Source organism: Entelurus aequoreus, linkage group LG05 (assembly GCF_033978785.1).
Source record: "Entelurus aequoreus isolate RoL-2023_Sb linkage group LG05, RoL_Eaeq_v1.1, whole genome shotgun sequence".
Classification (NCBI taxonomy): Eukaryota; Metazoa; Chordata; class Actinopteri; order Syngnathiformes; family Syngnathidae; genus Entelurus; species Entelurus aequoreus.
This window is the reverse complement of record NC_084735.1, coordinates 6,571,519-6,590,573: the sequence shown is the minus strand read 5'-3', so window position 1 is coordinate 6,590,573 and position 19,055 is coordinate 6,571,519. Positions and strand designations below refer to the sequence as shown.

Genomic DNA, 19,055 nt, shown 5'->3' with positions numbered 1-19,055 from the left:
TGACCGTTGCACAAGACCAATACGTTCCACTGCTCACCGTAGGCGAACAAGGCATAGAGTATGTTGAGAACTTCACGTATCTTGGAAGCAACATCTCAAACACTGGACACGCAGAAAAGGATGTACAGACCAGAATCGGAAAAGCTGCAGGAGTCTTCCAACGCCTCCGGAATATCTGGTCATCAAAATCTATCAGTACGTCCACCAAGCTGCGCCTCTATATGTCAGTGGTCATCCCTACAGTGACCTATGCCTGCGAGACATGGATGAAGACATCAACCACTACAAACAAGCTGGATGTCTTCCACCGACGGTGCCTCAGATACATCTTGAGGATCTCATGGAGAGACCACATCACCAATGAAGAGGTGATGAGAAGGGCAGGGGTAGAACCATTGTCTGATATAGTCTCTGATATGAGAAGGAGAATGGCTGGACACGTACTCCGACTGCCAAAAGAGAGACCGGCAAGTGTGGCAATGGACTGGTTGCCAGAAGGGGGAAAGAGGAAGAGAGGACGGCCAAAGAAGACGTGGAGACAAACAGCCAAGGAAGACCTGAGAGAGATGGGAGTCAGCTGGTATGGAGCAAGAAGGGTCGCCAGTGACCGGAACAAATGGAGGGGACTCGTCGCCCAATGTTCCAACAGGAATGGGAGGAACTAAGACTAAGTAAGTGTAACTCCAAGGAATTTTATTTGAAAAACCCTTTCAATATCCACCCCATCTATTTGTATCTGCACCCTTGTTTCACGTGTCCTCTTTCCAAACAGCATTAACTTCGTCTTAGTCAGGTTAAATGACAATTTATTATAGTCAAACCAAGTTTTTAGTTGACTCATTTCTTCCATAATGACTTCCTGCAATTGTTTTAAGTCATCCCCTGAACAAAATATATCAGTGTCATCAGCAAATAACACTAATTTCAATAATGTAGACACTTGACATATATCATTGATATACAGGATGAACGGTTTTGGCCCCAACACTGACCCCTGGGGGACACCACAAGCAATATCCAAACACGATGAACAGCAATCCCCCAACTTCACAAACTGTTGTCTCTTATCAATCAATCAATCAATCAATGTTTATTTATATAGCCCTAAATCACAAGTGTCTCAAAGGGCTGTACAAGCCACAACGACATCCTCGGTACAGAGCCCACATACGGGCAAGGGAAAACTCACCCCAGTGGGACGTCGGTGAATGACTATGAGAAACCTTGGAGAGGACCGCATATGTGGGTAACCCCCCCCCCTCTAGGGGAGACCGAAAGCAATGGATGTCGAGTGGGTCTGACATAACATTGTGAAAGTCCAGTCCACAGTGGATCCAACACTTATTTAAGTAACTTTTAAGCAAATCCAATACAACTCCCCTGATTCCATACTTTTCCATCCATCCATCCATCCATCTTCCTCCGCTTATCCGAGGTCGGGTCGCAGAGGAAGCAGCCTAAGCAGGGAAGCCCAGACTTCCCTCTCCCCAGCCACTTCGTCCAGCTCTTCCCGGGGGATCCCGAGGCGTTCCCAGGCCAGCCGGGAGACATAGTCTTCCCAACGCGTCCTGGGTCTTCCCCGTGGCCTCTTACCGGTCGGACGTGCCCTAAACACCTCCCTAGGGAGGCGTTCGGGTGGCATCCTGACCAGATGCCCGAACCACCTCATCTGGCTCCTCTCGATGTGGAGGAGCAGTGGCTTTACTTTGAGCTCCTCCCGGATGACAGAGCTTCTCTAAGGGAGAGACCCGCCACCCGGCGGAGGAAACTCATTTCGGCCGCTTGTACCCGTGATCTTGTCCTTTCGGTCATAACCCAAAGCTCATGACCATAGGTGAGGATGGGAACGTAGATCGACCGGTAGATTGAGAGCTTTGCCTTGCGGCTCAGCTCCTTCTTCACCACAACGGACCGATACAGCGTCCGCATTACTGAAGACGCCGCACCGATCCGCCTGTCGATCTCACTCTTCAACAAGACTCCGAGGTACTTGAACTCCTCCACTTGGGGCAAGATCTCCTCCCCAACCCGGAGATGGCACTCCACCCTTTTCCGGGCGAGAACCATGGAGGTGCTGATTCTCATCCCAGTCGCTTCACACTCGGCTGCGAACCGATCCAGCGAGAGCTGAAGATCCTGGCCAGATGAAGCCATCAGGACCACATCATCTGCAAAAAGCAGAGACCTAATCCTGCAGCCACCAAACCGGATCCCCTCAACGCCTTGACTGCGCCTCGAAATTCTGTCCATAAAAGTTATGAAGTGGTGTTTGCTCCCAGTTTTAAACCGAGGTATAACTTTAGCTATTTCCATTTCATTTGGAAATGCGCCGGTTTGAAAAGACAAATTACAGATATATGTTAATGGTTTTGATATCCCTGTAATGACCTTTTTCACCAATGCCATACTAATGTCATTGGAGTCGGTGGACATTTTGTTCTTACATTTGTTTACAATATCCAACACTTCTTCTTCACCCACTGCATTTAAAAACATAGAATTGGGATTTCTCTCCAACAATCCCTCCATATTTGTACCAGTTGTCCGTGGATCTGGGATTTTTTTCTGCAAGTTCAGGTCCAATACTTACAAAGAATTTATTGAAGGCATTAGCCACATCTTCAATATTATCATTTTCTTTACCGTCATTTGTGAAATACATTGGATAGTTATTTGAAGAGGTACTGTTTCTTATAATACTGTTTAATAAATTCCATATTCCTTTGATATTGTTTTTATTATCATCTAGTAATTTCTTATAATAATCTCTCTTATTTGACCTTATAATATGAGTTAATTTGTTTTTATATTTTCTATATTTATTTTCTGCTTCTTTTGTTTTCAATCTTATAAATTCCCTGTAAAGAGTGTTTTTCTTTTTGCAAGCATTTTGCAATCCCTTTGTGATCCAGGGACAATTGGTATATTTTCTTCTACTGGTGCATTCTTTTATTGGGCATTTTTTATCATATAATGACCTAAATATTCTCAAGAGTATATTGTAAGCACTATTAACATCACCGTTTTTCATAAATGACATCCCAATTCCGCTCCAGTAAATCATGTTTAAATGAACTAATGGATTCCTCTGATCTCGTTCTTCTGTATTGGTTTGGCTTTTCTAGTTTTTTTTGTCCTGTAGTTTCCATTAAATATCAGAAAAACTGGGAGGTGGTCAGTGATATCTTTGATCAATAGCCCACTTACGGTCTTATTCTCAATATCATTAGTGAATATGTTGTGGATTAGAGTGGCAGAGTGAGACGTAATTCGACTGGGTCTGGTGATTTTGGGATATAGACTCATACTGTACATTGTGTCAATGAAATGATCTATACCTTTAGTTTTACTGGGATTTAACATGTCAATATTAAAGTCTCCACAAATGAAGACAGCTTTACTAACGTTACTCTCCTTTGAGAACGGGCATTCCATCCAATCTTGTACCTGGCGATCTGTATATACAACTAATAATGACATTTCTACTTTTTTCCATACAAATTTAAATTGTTAGACATTCAAGTAGGTTATCAACCACAGTTGTCATATCATCCAGACGTTTGAATCTCAAGGTGTTATCCACATAGATTGCCACCCCCTTTGTTTTGTCTATTCATATTAATAAAATCATAACCATCCAGTTCAAAATCTGTCACTTTTTCACTGTTAATCCAAGTTTCAGATACTGCAATTATGTTAAATGGTTGTGAAAAGGTGTGTAAATAGTCCTTGAAATTCCTGTTTAGGCTTCTACTATTGAAATGGATAATGGACAATTTGCCTTTAGTAATAATATTCTGGTTGTACTGTTCATTGGTGTATATATGGTATGGTATATAATGACCTAAATATTCTCAAGAGTATATTGTAAGTACTATTAACATCACCGTTTTCACAAATTACATCCCAATTCCGCTCCAGTAAATCATGTTTAAATGAACTAATGGATTCCTCTGATCTCGTTCTTCTGTATTGGGTTGGCTTTTCTAGTTTTTTTTGTCCTGTAGTTTCCATTAAATATCAGAAAAACTGGGAGGTGGTCAGTGATATCTTTGATCAATAGCCCACTTACGGTCTTATTCTCAATATCATTAGTGAATATGCTGTGGATTAGAGTGGCAGAGTGAGACGTAATTCGACTGGGTCTGGTGATTTTGGGATATAGACTCATACTGTACATTGTGTCAATGAAATGATCTATATCTTTAGTTTTACTGGGATTTAACATGTCAATATTAAAGTCTCCACAAATGAAGACAGCTTTACTAACGTTACTCTCCTTTGAAAACGGGCATTCCATCCAATCTTGTACCTGGCGATCTGTAAATACAACTAATAATGACATTTCTACTTTTTTCCATACCAATTTCAATTGTTAGACATTCAAGTAGGTTATAAACCACAGTTGTCATATCATCCAGACGTTTGAATCTCAAGGTGTTATCCACATAGATTGCCACCCCCTTTGTTTTGTCTATTCATATTAATAAAATCATAACCATCCAGTTCAAAATCTGTCACTTTTTCACTGTTAATCCAAGTTTCAGATACTGCAATTATGTTAAATGGTTGTGAAAAGGTGTGTAAATAGTCCTTGAAATTCCTGTTTAGGCTTCTACTATTGAAATGGATAATGGACAATTTGCCTTTAGTAATAATATTCTGGTTGTGCTGTTCATTGGTGTAGTAGCAGCAGTGCTCATTGATATTGAGGAGGAAATTATTGTCCGGGTCTATATCATGTTCCAAGTCTTGTAGGTGGTGCTCAGTGTATTGAGATGCTTTCAACTGTACATTGTCATATTCACTTATACCAGGGGTTGGCAACCCGCGGCTCCAGAGCCGCATGCGGCTCTTTAGCGCCGCCCTAGTGGCTCTCTGGAGCTTTTTTAAAAATGTATGAAAAATGGAAAAAGATGAGGAAAAAAAAAAAGTTTTTGTTTTAATATGGTTTCTGTAAGAGGACAAACATGACACAAACCTCCCTAATTGTTATAAATCACACTGTTTATATTAAACATGCTTCACTGATTAGAGTGTTTGGCGAGCGCCGCTTTGTCCTACTTATTTTGGCGGTCCTTGAACTCACCGTATAGTTTGTTTACATGTTTAACTTTCTCGGACGTGTTTTATGCCACTTCTTTTTCTGTCTCATTTTGTCCACCACACTTTTAACGTCGTGCATGAGTGCACAAAGGTGAGTTTTGTTGATGTTATTGACTTGTGTGGCGTGCTAATCAGACATATTTGGTCACTGCATGACTGCAAGCTACTCGATGCTAACATGCTATTTAGGCTAGCGATATGTACATATTGCATCATTATGCCTCATTTGTAGCTATATTTGAGCTCATTTAGTTTCCTTTAAGTCCTCTTAATTCAATTTATATCTCATGACACATGTAATATGGCTTTTAATTTTTTGCGGCTCCAGACAGATTTGTTTTTGTATTTTTGGTCCAATATGGCTCTTTCAACATTTTGGGTTGCCGACCCCTGACTTATACCAACTGAATTATGTGGCTATAATGTCATCTTGCGTATTGTCAATGTGTGTCATGATTGTGTTTAATCGCTTCAGACTCGTCTCAGTGAACTAAAAAAGCTTCTCAGGCTTAGCTTAGCTTGCTAGTTAGCTTAGCCTGCGCGCTACTAAGAAAGAGACGCGGAAGTTATCAACAACAAGATGAAGTGTTAGTGTATAAAATATTGAGAGATTTGAGGGCTACATGTATTGTTTAAGTACAACTGTTCTTCGCCAGGTGTTCTTTGGCCGCCCTGGCTTACCTTTTCCCGGTGGTGTCCATCTTAACGCTGCCTTTGGTATCCTCTCGTTGTCCGGTTTTCGAAAATAGCTAGCTAGGCTATAGACTATAAAGTATATACCGCATGTTATTTTTGTACAACAACAACTTCAGCTGTCGAACGTTATAAGGTACAAATTCAACAAGTACAACATTAGCACGGACGTATGGGTGAGGGCGGACCTACGTCACTTCCGCCCACCAATCCCCTAGCAACCGGGAATTCGTTGAAAACAAAGCAAGCTCACAGCGAACACAGCATTGACAGGAAAAGCATTTAACGAGCGTTGTGGCTTGGAAGTCGGCGTTAAATCCTTCATTTACGCATGTTTACTTATTCGCATATCGTGTGAAAAAACGAAAATGTATAATTTGCGTCAGACTCGTCTCAGTGAACTTTAAAGCTTCTCAGGCTTAGCTTAGCTTGCTAGTTAGCTTAGCCTGCGCGCTACTAAGAAAGAGACGCGGAAGTTATCACCAACAAGATGAAGTGTTAGTGTATAAAATATTGAGAGATTTGAGGGCTACATGTATTGTTTAAGTACAACTGTTCTTCGCCAGGTGTTCTTTGGCCGCCCTGGCTTACCTTTTCCCGGTGGTGTCCATCTTAACGCTGCCTTTGGTATCCTCTCGTTGTCCGGTTTTCGGAAAATAGGTAGCTAGGCTATAGACTACATCAGGGGTCACCAACGCGGTGCCCGCGGGCACCAGGTAGCCCGTAAGGACCAGATGAGTAGCCCGCTGGCCTGTTCTAAAAATAGCTCCAATAGCAGCACTTACCAGTGAGCTGCCTCTATTTTTTAAATTGTATTTATTTACTAGCAAGCTGGTCTCGCTTTGCTCGACATTTTTAATTCTAAGAGAGACAAAACTCAAATAGAATTTGAAAATCCAAGGAAATATTTTAAAGACTTGGTCTTCACTTAAGTTAAGTTAAGTTAAGTTAAAGTACCAATGATTGTCACACACACACTAGGTGTGGTGAAATTTGTCCTCTGCATTTGACCCATCCCCTTGTTCACCCCCTGGGAGGTGAGGGGAGCAGTGGGCAGCAGCGGTGCCGCGCCCGGGAATCATTTTTGGTGATTTAACCCCCCAATTCCAACCCTTGATGCTGAGTGCCAAGCAGGGAGGTGATGGGTTCCATTTTTATAGTCTTTGGTATGACTCAGGATCTACCGATCTCAGGGCGGACACTCTAACCACTAGGCCACTGAGTAGGTTAAATAAATAAATTCATTAATTTTTTTACTTTGCTTCTTATAACATTCAGAAAGACAATTTTAGAGAAAAAAATACAACCTTAAAAAATATTTTAGGATTTTTAAACACATATACCTTTTTACCTTTTAAATTCTTTCCTCTTCTTTCCTGACAATTTAAATCAATGTTCAAGTAAATTTTTTTTTTTATCGTAAAGAATAATAAATACATTTTAATTTAATTCTTCATTTTAGCTTCTGTTTTTTCGACGATTTGTTATATATTCTAACAAAGTGTAGATTGGATTTTAACCTATTTAAAACATGTCATCAAAATTCTAAAACTAATCTTAATCAGGAAAAATTACTAATGATGTTCCATAAATTATTTTTATTCGAATTAGCTAGTTTTTCTCTTCTTTTTTGCGGTTGAATTTTGAATTTTAAAGAGTCGAAATTGAAGATAAACTATGTTTCAAAATTTAATAGTCTTTTTTTTCGTGTTTTCTCCTCTTTTAAACCGTTGAACTAAGTTTAAATATCCATCCATCCATCCATTTTCTACCGCTTATTCCCTTCGGGGTCGCGGGGGGCGCTGGAGCCTATCTCAGCTACAATCGGGCGGAAGGCGGGGTACACCCTGGACAAGTCGCCACCTCATCGCAGGGCCAACACAGATAGACAGATAACATTCACACTCACATTCACACACTAGAGCCAATTTAGTGTCGCCAATCAACCATTAATTATTAATAATAACAGAGTTAAAGGTAAATTAAGGAAATTGGCTATTTCTGGCAATTTATTTAAGTGTGTATCAAATTGGTAGCCCTTCGCATTAATCAGTACCCAAGAAGTAGCTCTTGCTTTCAAAAAGGTTGGTGACCCCTGGACTATATAGTATATACCGCATGTTATTTTTGTACAACAACAACTTCAGCTGTCGAACGTTATAAGGTACAAATTCAACAAGTACAACATTAGCACGGACGTATAGCCAAGTTGTGGTTAAGAAGGTGGATTTTTGTTCCTTATATTTACCAGAAAGGAAGTGATCCGAACACACGACCCGAGACTTTGGGGGACTCCAGTGAGAACCGTCCTCGTTTTCCCGGTGTAAAGCTGCGAGCCATTTGTCTCGTCTCTGTGGGCTTTTATCACGCTTTGGCAGAACAAAATACAACCTTTGTTTTCCCTGTTTCCAGTTGTGGTTAGCACAACCAAAAACAACACCGTTTTTCTGCATTTTGGAGGCAGAATGACGGGTTTAACCAGCGTAGGTCGACAGGTTAAAGAGTAATGGCAACGGTTTGTTTTCAACGCCAGTCTGGTTGCTATGGCTCGAAGAACCCGTATGTAGCTCAGTTGCCCGGATGTCGGCCCTCACCCATAATCAGCCTTGGGCGCCATCTCGTCTTTGTAACAGCGCACCGGCTATTTACTCCAGACATTCACTTGTTAAATTAATTGCAAACTTTCTCCTTACATTATTAAACTTAAATGTTTGGAGTAAAATTCGCGAGTGCCGGTTCAGCTACCGGAACAGGAAGTGATATGATAAAGGATAAAAACATATTAACAATAGTAATAATGATATTAATAGTTACAACAATAATAATAATGTAAAAATATGAATAACAATAATAATATTAACAATAATAAAACAATATTACAATTATTAATGATATTACCACTAATAATAATATTAAAAATAACAAAAAACTATTTTAACAATAATAATAATAATATCAACAATAATAATGACAGTTCTAACGATGAAAATATTAATAATGATAATAATAGTGATAACAATCATAATGATAATATTAACAATTTCAGTGTTTCAATGACGGTTGTTTATCGATATATTTTTACATTTAATTATTGAACATTTGCATGAACTATTTTACACTTTAGTTCATTTATTCTTCATTTCAATATATTGACTTGAATTGACTGATTTGTAGAGATAAAAAAACTTATTTGGACTTTCCTCCAACAACAGAAACAAACATTTGTTTACACATAAGTCACATGACCACATGATCACATGACCATATGATCACATGATCACATGTTTACATGACCATATGATCACATGAACACATGATCACATGACCATATGAACACATGATCACATGAGCACATGACCATATGATCACATGAACACATGACCATATGATCACATGAATACATGATCACATGACCACATGAACACATGACCATATGACCACATGACCATATGATCACATGAACACATGACCATATGATCACATGAACACATGATCACATGACCTGTTGTCCTCCGCAGGAGATCCGTCTGGAGCCTGTAGAAGAAGAAGTGGTGGAGAGCAAGATGGTGCGTTGGTGCTGATGAGAAGTCTGGTTGTCATGGCGACAGCAGCAGGACCCAATCTTTGCCCTCATGTCGCCTTTCCTGCTCCATCCTTGCTTGCACCACACTTGTCACAACTCTGTGTGTGTGTGCGTGTGTGTGTGTGCGTGTGCATGTTTGTGTGTCTGTGTGTGTGTGTGTGTGTGTTTTGCACGTCCTCTGACACGTGGACATGTGTGTTGGCAGCACATGGTGATGGTGCAGAGGCAGATGTGTGTGATGGAGGACCAGGTGGAGGACTTCCGTGTGTCCCTCAAACTTTACGTGGACACTTCCTGCACTCAGACTGGATGTCTACAGTCAGTACACACACACACACACACACACACACACACACACACACACACACATATATGGTTGGATAGATTGCTGGAGTGTGATGATGAATACATTCACTTATTAATTTATGATCACATGACTCACTGAGCTGCCACCTTATGGTGGTAGAGGAGTTTGCGTATGTTGTCTGGGGGCTTCTACGCCCCCTGGTGGGGTCTCCCAGGACAAACAGGTCCGAGGTGAGGGATCCGACAAAGAGCAGATATGAAAAAGAACCAAGGACACAGGTTTCCCTCACTGGGGCCCCCTTTGGAGCCAGGCCTGGGGGCTCCATGGCGAGCACAACCCAAAGGGGCAACGTGGGTGCCCCCCTCCGATGGGCTCACCACTCATAGCAGGGGGCATAGAGGTTGGTGCAATGTGAGCTGGGCGGTAGCCAAAGCGGGGCCCTTGGCGGTCCGATCCTCGGCTTGGGACGTGGAACGTCACCTCGCAGGGGGGGGAAGGAGCCTGAGCTGGTGCGCAAAGTGGAGAAGTTCCGGCTGGATCTAGTCAGACTCACTTCGACGCGCAGTAAGGGCTTTGGAACCAGTTCTCTCAAGAGGGGCTGGACTCTCTGCCACTCGGGTGTTGCGAGCAGAGAGGCGACGGGCAGGGGTGGCAATTCTTGTTGCCCCCCCCCCCCCCCCCGGATCAAAGCCTGTGCGTAGGAGTTCCACCCAGTAGTCGAGAGGGTAGCTTCCCTCCACCTCCAGGTGGGGGCACGGGTCCTAACTGTTGTTTGTTTGTTGTTTGTTCAAAGTACCCGCACTTTTTGAAAGAGGGAGTACTGAAGAGTGCTCCCTCAGGTGATTTTCTTCTTCTGCTGGAGGACTTCAACGCTCACGTTGGCAACGACAGTGAGCCCTTGAGAGGCGTGATTGGGAGAAACAGCTTCCCAGGTCTGAACCAGAGTGGTGTTTTGTCATTGGACTTTTGTGCTCGTCACAGATTGTCCATAACTAACACCATGTTCAAACAGAAGGGTGTTCATATGTTCACTTGGCACCGGGACACCCTAGGCCGCAGTTCATTAGACTCTGTGGTTGTGTCATCGGATTTGCAGTCTTATGTTTTGGACACTCAAGTGAAAAGAGGGGCGGAGCTTTTCACTGATTACCACCTGGTGGAGAGTTGGCTCTGATGGTGGGGGAAGATGCCGGTCAGACCTGGCACACCCAAACTTATTGTGAGGGTCTGCTAGGAATGTCTGGCAGAGTCTCCCGTCAGAGAGAGTTTCAGTTCCCACCTCTGGAAGGACTTTGAGCATGTCACGAGGGAGGTGCTGGACATTGAGTCCGACTGGACCATGTTCTGTACCGCTATTGTCGCGGTGGCCCATCGGAATTGTGTAACTCTGGATGAACAGTGAGGTACGTACAATGCTGAAGGCTCGGAACAAGGCTTTTAAGTCTGGCGACATGGTGGCACTAAAATCAGCCAGAGATAACCTGAACCGTGCCATTAAGGTTGCAAAGCGTGCTCACAGTCAGAAAGTGCAGGACTTCTTCGAGAACTCCACGAACACTAGACGAATGTGGCAGGGCATACAGGTCATCACGGACTATAAAGCTGCCCCCTGTCCCTGTGACAACAGTATCAGCTTCCTAGATGACCTTAACAACTACTTTGCAAGGTTTGAGGCACTTAACACCCCTCCGGCGAGAAAATCCATCCCTCGCCCTGATGAGCAGCCGCTCAACCTGGATATAGCGGATGTCCGGAAAATCCTGAGGAGAGTGAACCCCCGGAAAGCACCGGGACCTGATGACATTCCGGGCAAGGTGCTTAGGGGATGTGCAGACCAGCTGGCTGGGGTTCTCACAGACATCTTCAACATCTCGCCGACCCAGGCTGTGGTACCATCATGTTTTAAAACGGCCACAATCATACCAGTGCCTAAAAAACCCACAATCTCCTCCCTCAATGATTACCGCCCCGTGGCACTCACCCCCATCATAATGAAGTGCTTCGAGAGGCTGGTAAAGGAATATATTGTCTCCAGACGTCACCCCGCATTCTACCCATACCAGTTTGCTTATCGCCCTAACCGCTCCACAGAGGACGCCATCTCCTCTGCACTCCACCTGAGCTTAGAACATCTGGAAGGACCTATGGTCATGAGCTTTGGGTTATGACCGAAAGGACAAGATCACGGGTACAAGCGGCCGGGTGGTGGAGCTCTCCCTTAGAGATAGGGTGAGAAGCTCTGCCATTCGGGAGGAACTCAGAGTAAAGCCGCTGCTCCTCCGCATGGAGAGAAGCCACATGAGGTGGTTCGGGCATCTGGTCAGAATGCCCTAAACACTTCCTGTCCGACCGGTAGGAGACCACGAGGAAGACCCAGGGCACTATATCTCCCAGCTGGCCCGGGAACGCCTCGGGATCCCCCGGGAGGAACTGGACTAAGTGGCTGGGGAGAGGGAAGTCTGAGCTTCTCTGCTTAGGCTGCTGCCCCCGCGACCCCACTTGGGATAAGCAGAAGAAGATGGATGGATGACTTATCCTTTTATGATCACATGACGTTTTATTCTATGATCACATGACGTTTTGTTCTATGATCACATGACTCGTGCGACTCCCAGCATGGCGGTGCAGCGGCTGGCCAATGAGGCTCGTTTCATCCTTTATGAGTTCTGGGAGCACAACAACATGTGGAAGAAGTAAGTTTTCTTTATTATTATTATTAGCATTATTATTATTATCATATTATTACGTGTGTTTTATAGGCACTTACACAACAACTACATTTATGTTTATTATTATCATTATTATCATATTATTACGTGTGTTTTATAGGCACTTACACAACAACTACATTTATGTTTATTATTATTATTATAATTATATTATTATGTGTGTTTTATAGTCACTTACACAACAACTACATTTATGTTTATTATTATTATTATCATATTATTACGTGTGTTTTATAGGCACTTACACAACAACTGAATTTATGTTTTTTATTATTATTATTATATTATTATGTTTGTTTTATAGGCACTTACATAACAAGTAAATGTATGTTTATTATTATTATTTTTATTATTATTATTATATTATAATGTGTGTTTTATAGTCACTTACACAACAACTACATTTATGTTTTTTATTATTATTATTATATTATTATGTGTGTTTTATAGGCACTTACACAACAACTAAATGTATGTTTATTATTATTATTATTATTATATTATTGTGTGTTTTCTAGTCACTTACACAACAACTGAAATTATGTTTATTATTATTATGATATTATTACATGTGTTTTATAGGCACTTACACAACAATTACATTTATGTTTATTATTATTATTATTATATTATGTGTGTTTTATAGGCACTTGCACAACAACTACATTTATGTTTATTATTATTATGATGATATTATTATGTGTGTTTTACAGGCACTTACACAACAACTACATTTATGTTTATTATTGTTATTATTATTAGTATTATATTATTACGTGTGTTTTATAGGCACTTACACAACAACTACATTTATGTTTATTATTATTATGATGATATTATTATGTGTGTTTTACAGGCACTTACACAACAACTACATTTATGTTTATTATTGTTATTATTATTAGTATTATATTATTACGTGTGTTTTATAGGCACTTACACAACAACTACATTTATGTTTATTATTATTATTATGATATTATTATGTGCGTTTTATAGGCACTTGCACAACAACTACATGTATTATTATTATGATGATATTATTATGTGTGTTTTATAGTCACTTACACAACAACTACATTTATGTTTTTTATTATTATTATTATATTATTATGTGTGTATTATAGGCACTTACACAACAACTACATTTATATTTATTATTATTATGATATTATTATGTGTGTTTTATAGGCACTTACACAACAACTACATTTATGTTTATTATTGTTATTATCATTATTATTATTATTACTATTATATTATTACATGTGTTTTATAGGCACTTACACAACAACTACATTTATGTTTATTATTATTATGATGATATTATTATGTGTGTTTTATAGTCACTTACACAACAACTGAATTTATGTTTATTATTATTATTATTATTATTATATTAATATGTGTGTTTTATAGGCACTTATGGTATTTTTTTGTTTTTTGTCATAAAGAAATACAATCATGTGTGCTTACGGACTGTATCCCTGCAGACTGTATTGATCTGTATTGATATATAACGTACATATTGTGTTTTTTATGTTGATTTAATAAAATTTAAAAAATAATAATTATTATTATTTTATTTTTATTTTTTTATTTCTTGTGCGGCCCGGTAGTTGGGGACCTCTGTTTTATAGGCACTTACACAACAACTACATTTATGTTTATTATTATTATTATTATTATATTATGTGTGTTTTATAGGCACTTACACAACAACTACATTTATGTTTATTATTGTTATTATTATTATTATTATATTATTACATGTGTTTTATAGGCACTTACACAACAACTACATATATGTTTATTATTGTTATTATTATTATTATTATTATTATATTATTACATGTGTTTTATAAGCACTTACACAACAACTACATTTATGTTTATTATTGTTATTATTATTATTATATTATTACATGTGTTTTATAGGCACTTACACAACTACTAGATTTATGTTTTTTATTATTATTATGTGTGTGTTTTACAGGCACGTACAGAACAACTACATTTATGTTTATTAGTATTATAATTATATCATGTGTGTTTTACAGGCACGTACAGAACAACTACATTTATGTTTATTAGTATTATAATTATATCATGTGTGTTTTACAGGCACGTACAGAACAACTACATTTATGTTTATTAGCATTATAATTATATTATGTGTGTTTTATAGGCACTTACACAACAACTACATTTATGTTTATTCTTGTTATTATTATTATTATTATTATATTATTACATGTGTTTTATAGGCACTTACACAACAACTACATTTATGTTTTTTATTATTATTATTATTATTATGTGTGTTTTACAGGCACGTACAGAACAACTACATTTATGTTTATTAGCATTATAATTATATTATGTGTGTTTTACAGGCACGGAACAACTACATTTATGTTTATTAGCATTATAATTATATCATGTGTGTTTCACAGGCACGTACAGAACAACTACAGTAAAAGTTTCCAAAGAGCCAACGTGGACTTCCTGGAAACTCCCGAGATTATTACTACTATGCTACTTCCTGGTACCAAGAACTACTTCAAATACTACTCTTGTAGAAAGTACACTTTGCTAAAGTACCTTTACTATCGACAATTAAAAAGTGATATTATCACCTTCATTCTTTTACTCTACATGTACTTGATTGTGGACAAAGCTGTGTTAGTGAGCATTTCTTCCGCGTGGCCTTTTATTGTGAACCCCGTCAAAGTTTTACATCTTTGAGTTCAACTCGTGAACATTGGGAACAAAAACAAAAGTGTTGCGTTTATATTATACTAATACCTAGTGTGTATATATATATATATATATATATATATATATATATATATATATATATATATATATATATATATATATATATATATATATATATATATATATATATATATATATATATATATATGTATATGTATGTGTATATATGTATATATATAATTATAATATGTATGTATTATAATACATATATAATTATATGTATATAAATATATGTATATAAATATATGTAAATATATACCTAGTATAAAAATAATTGTTATTATTATTAACTATAATTAAATATTGAAATGTTTTTGTTCTGCATCTCCTCCGCAGCGTCTTGGTGGGTCCTCAACAACAACTGACCTTGGACATGACCTTGAGTGTGAATATGACCCATCATATTTCATGTTGTCATGGTGATGACATCGTTGTTTAGGCTGCAAGGATAAACATCAAAAGTATTTATGAATATGACGTCATGCATCACACAAGTGTGACTGAAAAGTGAAATAGTTGACATTTTTATGTTGTTTAATGGAGAATAAAGATGATTATTTTGTTTATTTTATTTTGTTAAATGTAGAATAAAGATGATTATTTAATTTATTTGATGTTGTTAAATGTAGAATAAAGATGATTATTTAATTTATTTGATGTTGTTAAATGTAGAATAAAGATAATTATTCAATTCATTAACATTCTCTAATTTATTATGTTGTTAAATGTAGAATAAGGATGAATATTATTTAATTTATTTGATGTTGTTTAATGGAGAATAAAGATTGTTGTTGTTTTTTATGTTGTTGAATGTAGAATAAAGATGGATAATATTTAATTTATTTTTATGTTGTTAATTGTAAAATAAAGATTATTATTATTTAGTACATTTCATGTTGTTAAATGCAAAATAAAGATGAATATTATTTAATGTATTTTATGTTGTTAAATGTAAAATAAAGATGAATATTATTAAATGTATTTGTATATTGTTAAATGTAGAATAAAGAAGATTATTTAATTCATTTTATGTTGTTCAATGTAGGATAAAGATGAATTTTATTTTATTTAGTTTTATGCTGTTAATAGGAGAATAATATTTATTATTATTAAATTCATTAATATTATTTAGTTTAAGTTATGTTGTTAAATGTAGAATAAAGATGAAAATTAATACATTTATTGTATGTTTTTAAATGGAGAATAACTATGGTTATTTAATTTATTTTTATGTTAAGTGTTCAATAAAGATAGTTATAATTAAATGTATTTTATGTTGTTAAATGTATAATAAAGATTAATATTAGTGTTTATTTTGATGTTATTAAATGTATAATAAAGATGAATGTTAGTGTTTATTTTGATGTTATTAAATGTATAATAAAGATGAATATTAGTGTTTGTTTTGATGTCATTAAATGTATAATAAAGATTAATGTTAAAGTTATTAACATTTTGATGTTATTAAATGTATAATAAAGATGAATATTAGTGTTTGTTTTGATGTTATTAAATGTATAATAAAGATTAATATTGTTTATTTTGATGTTATTAAATGTAGAATAAAGATGAATATGAGTGTTTATTTTGATGTTATTAAATGTATAATAAAGATGAATAATAGTGTTTGTTTTGATGTCATTAAATGTATAATAAAGATTAATATTGTTTATTTTGATGTTATTAAATGTAGAATAAAGATGAATATGAGTGTTTATTTTGATGTTATTAAATCTATAATAAAGGTGAATATTAGTGTTTATTTTGATGTTATTAAATGTATAATAAAGATGAATATGCGTCTTTATTTTGATGTTATTAAATGTAGCATAAAGATGAATATGAGTGTTTATTTTGATGTTATTAAATGTATAATAAAGATGAATATGAGTGTTTATTTTGATGTTATTAAATGTATAATAAAGATGAATAATAGTGTTTGTTTTGATGTCATTAAATGTATAATAAAGATTAATATTGTTTATTTTGATGTTATTAAATGTAGAATAAAGATGAATATGAGTGTTTATTTTGATGTTATTAAATCTATAATAAAGGTGAATATTAGTGTTTATTTTGATGTTATTAAATGTATAATAAAGATGAATATGCGTCTTTATTTTGATGTTATTAAATGTAGCATGAAGATGAATATTTGTGTTTATTTTGATGTTATTAAATGTAGCATACAGATGAATATTAGTGTTTATTTTGATGTTATTAAATGTATAATAAAGATTAATATGAGTGTTATTTTGATGTTATTAAATGTATAATAAAGATTAATATTAGTGTTTATTTTGATGTTATTAAATGTATAATAAAGATGAATGTTAGTGTTTATTTTGATGTTATTAAATGTATAATAAAGATGAATATTAGTGTTTGTTTTGATGTTATTAAATGTATAATAAAGATTCATATTGTTTATTTTGATGTTATTAAATGTAGAATAAAGATGAATATGAGTGTTTATTTTGATGTTATTAAATGTATAATAAAGATGAATATTAGTGTTTGTTTTGATGTCATTAAATGTATAATAAAGATTAATATTGTTTATTTTGATGTTATTAAATGTAGAATAAAGATGAATATTAGTGTTTATTTTGATGTTATTAAATGTATAATAAAGATGAATATGCGTGTTTATTTTGATGTTATTAAATATATAATAAAGTTGAATATTAGTCTTTATTTTGATGTTATTAAATGTAGCATAAAGATGAATATTAGTGTTTATTTTGATGTTATTAAATGTAGCATAAAGATGAATATTAGTGTTTATTTTGATGTTATTAAATGTATAATAAAGATGATTATTAGTGTTATTTTGATGTTATTAAATGTATAAAAAAAATATTAGTGTTTATTTTGATGTCATTAAATGTACAATAAAGATTAATATAAGTGTTATTTTGATGTTATTAAATATATAATAAAGATGAATATTATTGTTTATTTTGATGTCATTAAATGTATAATAAATATGTATATTAGTGTTTATTTTGATGTCATTAAATGTATAATAAAGATTAATATTAGAGTTTATTTTGATGTTATTAAATGTATAATAAAGATGAATATTAGTGTTTATTTGATGTTATTAAATGTATAATAAAGATTAATATTAGTGTTATTTTGATGTTATTAAATGTATAATAAAGTTGATTATTAGTGTTATTTTGATGTTATTAAATGTACAATAAAGATGAATATTGGTGTTTATTTTGTTGTTATAAAATACGTAATAAACAGACCGTAGTTGTTTACTTGATTCCAAAGACGTTCACGTTCTCACAGACTATATCAGACCTGGGCCGCATCCGGCCCTTTGTACGTCCCTGTCCGGCCCGCGTGAGGCCAATTATAAATTACAAAATAAATTTAAAAAAGCATCTATTTCGAGTGTGCAATACAACGGTGCTGCTTTTGTTTTGAAAAGCGTTATTTGTATTACTTCCGTGTGGACGTATGCTCGTGCGCGCAGCGGCAATCTCAAATTACAAAATAAATTTAAAAAAACATCTTTGTCGTGCGTGCAATACAACTGTGCTGCTTTTATTTTGAAAAGTGTTATATGTGCGTATATCCTGTGAGGGAAGGCGCACAGCGACAAGTGATGCCCGGTTATCCCCGAGACGCTAAAAAGAGAAAAGTTGATGACGAATGGCGTGTTTTCAACAAGACAAGTAAAGATAAAGCTGTGTGCTTATTTGTGGTACACACGTTGCTGTGTTTAAAGAATATAGTGTAACGACCTGCTGAAGTAGATGTTGTCTTCTTGAGTTGTGTAAATGAGGAGTGAGGAGACGTGCGTGTGGAAGGAACGAGATAAGTTGAGCTGTGTTAGTAT

At 35.9% G+C, this 19,055-nt stretch overlaps 1 protein-coding gene across 2 annotated transcripts in view; it reads left to right on the top strand.

Annotated features, from left to right (window-relative positions):
* The window catches only part of LOC133650077 (N-terminal EF-hand calcium-binding protein 1-like), a 51,323-nt gene extending 34,955 nt beyond the window's left edge, over positions 1–16,368 (top strand). Inside the window, exons 9-13 of one of the 2 annotated variants that reach the window (XM_062046889.1) lie at positions 9,318–9,365; positions 9,588–9,701; positions 12,288–12,382; positions 14,875–14,966; positions 15,536–16,368. In XM_062046889.1, the coding sequence (XP_061902873.1) occupies positions 9,318–9,365; positions 9,588–9,701; positions 12,288–12,382; positions 14,875–14,966; positions 15,536–15,564 (378 nt within the window). In that variant the 3' untranslated portion in view covers positions 15,565–16,368. The remainder of the gene's footprint in view (positions 1–9,317; positions 9,366–9,587; positions 9,702–12,287; positions 12,383–14,874; positions 14,967–15,535) is intronic. The other variant, XM_062046890.1, reaches the window with a different exon arrangement.
* The last annotated feature ends 2,687 nt before the right edge of the window (positions 16,369–19,055 follow it).